Source organism: Phocoena sinus, chromosome 8, assembly GCF_008692025.1.
Source record: "Phocoena sinus isolate mPhoSin1 chromosome 8, mPhoSin1.pri, whole genome shotgun sequence".
NCBI lineage: Eukaryota > Metazoa > Chordata > Mammalia > Artiodactyla > Phocoenidae > Phocoena > Phocoena sinus.
Genome location: NC_045770.1, coordinates 106,108,631 through 106,113,446, shown reverse-complemented (window position 1 = coordinate 106,113,446; position 4,816 = coordinate 106,108,631). Strand labels below are relative to the sequence as shown.

The 4,816-nt window shown below is 60.9% G+C and overlaps 1 protein-coding gene across 1 annotated transcript; it reads right to left on the bottom strand.

Moving 5' to 3' along the window:
- Positions 1-1,994: 1,994 nt before the first annotated feature.
- On the bottom strand, positions 1,995-2,150 carry SMIM38 (small integral membrane protein 38). The gene has a single exon (XM_032639587.1). It carries the CDS (start codon positions 2,148-2,150, stop codon positions 1,995-1,997), a length of 156 nt encoding a protein of 51 aa, XP_032495478.1.
- Positions 2,151-4,816: the final 2,666 nt, after the last annotated feature.

Below are 4,816 nucleotides of genomic sequence, written 5' to 3'. Positions count from 1 at the left end.
CCTATGTGGGACCGGGACACAGCCTCTCTTGACTCAGCCGCAGTGTTTCGAGTGGTCATGTGTCAGGAGGCTCTAGACGGTTGATGTGTGGATGCAGAGGGCTTGTACTCTGATGAGTAATTCTGACAAAATTCTGACTAGTAATTTCATCAGTTGCAAGTGACAGAAACCAATGTAAACTGGCTTAAGGAAAAGGAAAAAAAAAATCTATCGGTCAATGTAACTGGAAAGGGGTTCAAATAACGTTGGCAGAATCCCGTCTTCTCCCATGGTTCCAGGCTGGCCACTTCCATCCCCTCTGCTGGACAACCCCAACAGGAGAGTGTGTCCCCTCCCCAGTTCTAGCAAGAGCCCCCAGATTCTAGCTCGTGGACCAAGTGGTGAACCTCAAATCTACATGCCCATGTGGACACGCAGGTCACACACACTCGGCAGTGGGCCAGACCTGCGTGTGTCATGTGAACCTCTGACTTCTCCCTCCATCCAAGGGGCTGCTTTGCACAGGACAGAGGGGTTTCTCAGGTCGTGGGACTTTTAGTTTTAAAACCTGGCAATACCGGGCAAACCTCCCTCCACTAGTACATGCTCATGACAGCAAATGCGATTCCTCTTCCTTAGAGAGATCAGCAAAATCATACGCGGTCATTTTAAAGAAAATCGGATGACATTTTCCCTAAAGAGAACGAGAACACCCCCTCCCTGAACCCGGCAATCAAGAGCCCTTAGGACCCCGTGGCCAGTTGTCCTTACACAGGGGGACACGAGTGCTGCCTGGCCACTGGCTATCACAACTGCCCAGAGGACAGCCATGCACCAGGCCTCAACGAATCACGCCCGTGGTCCCTTCTGCCAGGATGCTGCAAGGCGGACGGCTCCCGGCTAAGGGCGGCCCCAAGTGTCCGCTCACCAACTCCAGCCCCCTAACGGCCACCTAAGACTCCAGGCTGACCCAAGTCCTTTTGGAATTCATGGCGTCACCAGGCTCCGGCCTCCCAGGAACGTCTCGAATCAGCTGATGCTTCTCGGGCCGGGGGACTTGGCCACTGGTGTTTCCAAAATCTCCCAGGTGATTCAGATCTGCTGCCAGGTCAAGAAGCACCACGCCACCATGTGCTGCCCCTTAAGTCAGGTGTGAACTGGCTGGTGTGACAGGAGGGAGCACAGGGGGTGCCGGATTCCTGGGCAGCCGTCAAGCCTCCCTGCCTGTCCGTCTTCTCAGGGGTGTCTCAGCCACACACTTAAAAGCACAAAGGAACAGAGGGCCCTGGGTCCTGTGACCTCTCCATTAAAGTCCTCCACACGTCCTGTAGTTTGCATATTGGTGGGGGGATGGCTCACCCCACGCCTTACCTCACCCTCCTGATAACGTTCAGTGGGGGCTCGGGGCAGGGACTATTGCGTCCTTTTAAGAGATGGGGAAAGAGAGTTTGCCCACGGTCAGCCAGAGCTGGACTTGAACTCAGGGTCTCATGTCTGTCCTGAGACCCTCCGAGTGGTCTGCTCTGGGGAAACCAGGGCACTGTCTGAGCCTACTTATCCCTGCAGGAGACTGAGTCAGAGGGTGGCTTTCGGTGGCAGGGCTGGCTTTGATGTGGTCATATCAGTCCTTGCAACCCCTCCACCAGCCCCTCTGGCTCACACCCGCCTCTTCCTGCAAACACATTATAAAGCGTTGGAAGCAGGGAAAGTATTAAAGCAAGACCCACTCCCAGGATCACTCACTTCAACACAGGACACCAAGCCTGGTGGAGAGACGGGCAGGGGCCCCCCCTCCATCCCCAAACGGGGGGGCGTGACCAGGACAGCCCTGGTCAGTCCAGGTGGGGCCGGTCCATCTCTGCCCCGTGGGCGGGAGGCAGGGAGTGTTTCACCTGCTCTGCTGCCCCTCCCTGTGCGCCCCCTCAGCCCCAGGACAGGCCGTCTCTGGGACAGCGCCCTCCTGGAGGGACGGCCCTTGGGCGCCTGGAGCTTGAGGTCCCTGGCCGGCAGAGGCCCTAGTCCTCCTTGGGTTTGCGGGGCCGCCGCCGGGCCAGCCTATAATCGATGTAGGTCCCAAGGCAGGCCCAGAGAATGAAGCGCGCCAGCAGGATGACGGCCAACACGAACATGAGCGGGTCGGGGCCCGCGCTCCCCCCGGACCAGGAGGCCATGCCGAGGGCAGGCGCGCCCCAGAGCGCAGTCCCCCACTGCGTGGTCAGCGTGTGCACCGGCCGAGCACCGGCTTCCAGGTCCAGGTCTGCCAAGTACCAGCCGTGCGGCCAAGGAGCCTGGGCCGCGAGCTCAGTCCAGCCGGGGGTCTCCCACTCTGACCGAGCCCGTTCGCTCTGAGCCCCAAGCCAGGGGCCTCCCTGGCGGGAGAGGACAGATCGGGGACGGCGAGAAGCCTCCTTGGAGAAGAGGCCCCGCGCCATTCATCCCGAGCGGGCGGCTCTCGGGGCCGACAAGGGCCGCATTGTCAGGGCCCAGGCGGGAGGCCCCCCCGCCCAGCGCTGACGTAATCTCCAAACGTCTCCGGCGGCAGCTGCTGGGCGAAGCTGGCCACCTTCTCCGGGTGCTTTCAGCCGCCCACGCCCGCTCTTCCGGCCCGCCAGACAATCGGGCCCTTTCTCTGCCCAATTAGCTATCACTTCTGGAGGCCGGCGCTGTCCAGCGGCTGCGGGCCCTGCAGCAGCAGCAGGCCCGTCGGGAGGGGCCGGGGAGCCCGGCAGGAGGGCAGGCGGGAGCTGGGCGGATGAAAGGGAAGGAGAGGGGAGAGAAGGTGAGATCAGTCGCTCAGAGCCCAGAGGCGACCCCAGGCGCGGCTCAATTAGCACACGGGCCGCCAGCATCTCAAAGACCCACACTACCCGCGGGGGTGGGCAGTGAGGGGCTGGGGGCGGGGGCAGAGCCGGCGGCCCAGGAGGGGAACCTGCTTAATCACCCAGGAAGGGCAGCACCGCCCCCACCAGCCCACCAAGAGACCTTGGAGGACACCCACAGCCCAGGCTGGACGGGTCAGTCCTGCGGGCCTCCCCTCACACCCCTCATGGTCTCAAGCCGGGGCCCACCGTGGACCCTCGGAGTGACCGGCTCACCTTTGGGGCCACAAATCTCATCAGAAAGGGAGGCAAGTGACAATTCTGCTTTGAAGGGCCATGACGCAAACTAAGGGACAGTGTCCACACGGGACCAGCAAGGTGCCTGGGCGTGGAATCACTGGCTGCCTTCCTGTCCCCCGAGAGGACGCCCTCAGAAATGTCCCCACCACACTGCTGAAATAACAGCATCTGCCTGCCACACACACCCACACACACACCAGAACACGTGTACACACACGCCTGCACATGTAACATGCACGTGTTCGTGCCCCGTGCGCACACGTGTGTACACACACCAGGACACACACCCTTCTGCAGGCGCTGCCCACCCCCAAGTTCATCTCTGTCCTTTCCCAGCCAAGTTTCCCTTGGGTGAAGAGACAGCCCCTCCTCCAGCCCCAGTTCCCCAGTACTGCAGCGCAAAGGGGTGCAAACCGGAGGTCAGGCCCCTGGGTGCTGCAGGAGGCCAGCCGAGTTCTCACCGGGAAATGGTCCACCCCCAGGTACCCCCAGGTACCCAAGCCAGGGGGAAAGCTGAGCGGCCTCCAGGGATGCGGGCCACCTGAAGCCAGTTCCTGAATTTCTCCCTCATCTACAAAATGAGAATGTGTTCCCACCCAGCCTTTCCAGAAGGTTCTAGCTAAGGAGTGAATGCAAAGCCTTTGACAGGGAGCCCAGCGTAAGATGGACAGTGGGAAGACGGCATTCGCTTGCAGTCTTCTAACAACGATCCAGTAAACGTGTGTGGACGCTCCCTGTGAGCCAGACCCAAGGTGAGACCCCGACCCGCACCCTCCCCCCAGCCCTCACCCCTGGAGCTCAGGTATCACCCCAACCAGCAAAGGCTGTCTCGAAAGTGCCCAGTGCCATACTGTGCCCTCTGGGGGGGCTAACAGCCCTTTCCACCTCCATCCACAGAGAGAGCCGCCAGCCGGTGGCCTGGCCAGGCGTCCGGCGCGTCTGCGCAATAGACTCTCAGGTAACGTTCAGCTCTGGGCTTATTGGCCCTGACGGAGGATTAAAGACCACTTCAAACACACGTGGGAATTCAGATCGTAGCAGCCCGACATGGAGTCAGTAATCAAACAGATCCAGGACGTGGCAACTGGAAAAGGCTTCCAGAATGTTGCAGAAAGTCCCCAGGAGCGTTCACAAGTGCCCACCCACCCAGCCACTGAGAACCCACCTGCATGGGGAGTGAAGGTCCCAGGGGAGAGCGGCCAAGAGTGGGGAGGGAGAAGAAGCCTTTCCTCGAGTTTCTCTTACCTGGAAGGTCAGCGTCTCCCAGTGGGCGCCCTGGGGTGGCCGCAGGCAGGGGTGCATGCCGGGCAGGGCCCGTCTTCCTGCTCTCAGCCTCCCACCCCGCAGCCCCTGACCCAGCAGCGGGGACAAGGTGGCCTTGGATAAACGTCTCTGTTTGCGAGCACACAATCGACACACAAAATCAACATTGCCCCGGTCATGTGGCGTCCACGCACACAGACTCTCCAAGGTCACGGACGCCTCCCCCTTCCTGCTCAGACGTCCCCAGGCCCCTGGAACTGGGGAGGCCAAGGTCAGCGCTCCCTTCGGCAGAGGAAGCGCATAGCCCCCCTCCCCCTGGACAGTGTACAGCTGACCCAGGGCCGCCTTCTCTTGGGAAAGGTCTACCTGACGCAGGTGCAGAGGACGCTGGAGGGACAAGGTGGCCGTCACCCACAAGGGGAAAGTAGTAAGCTGATAATAAATGTGCAGCGCCC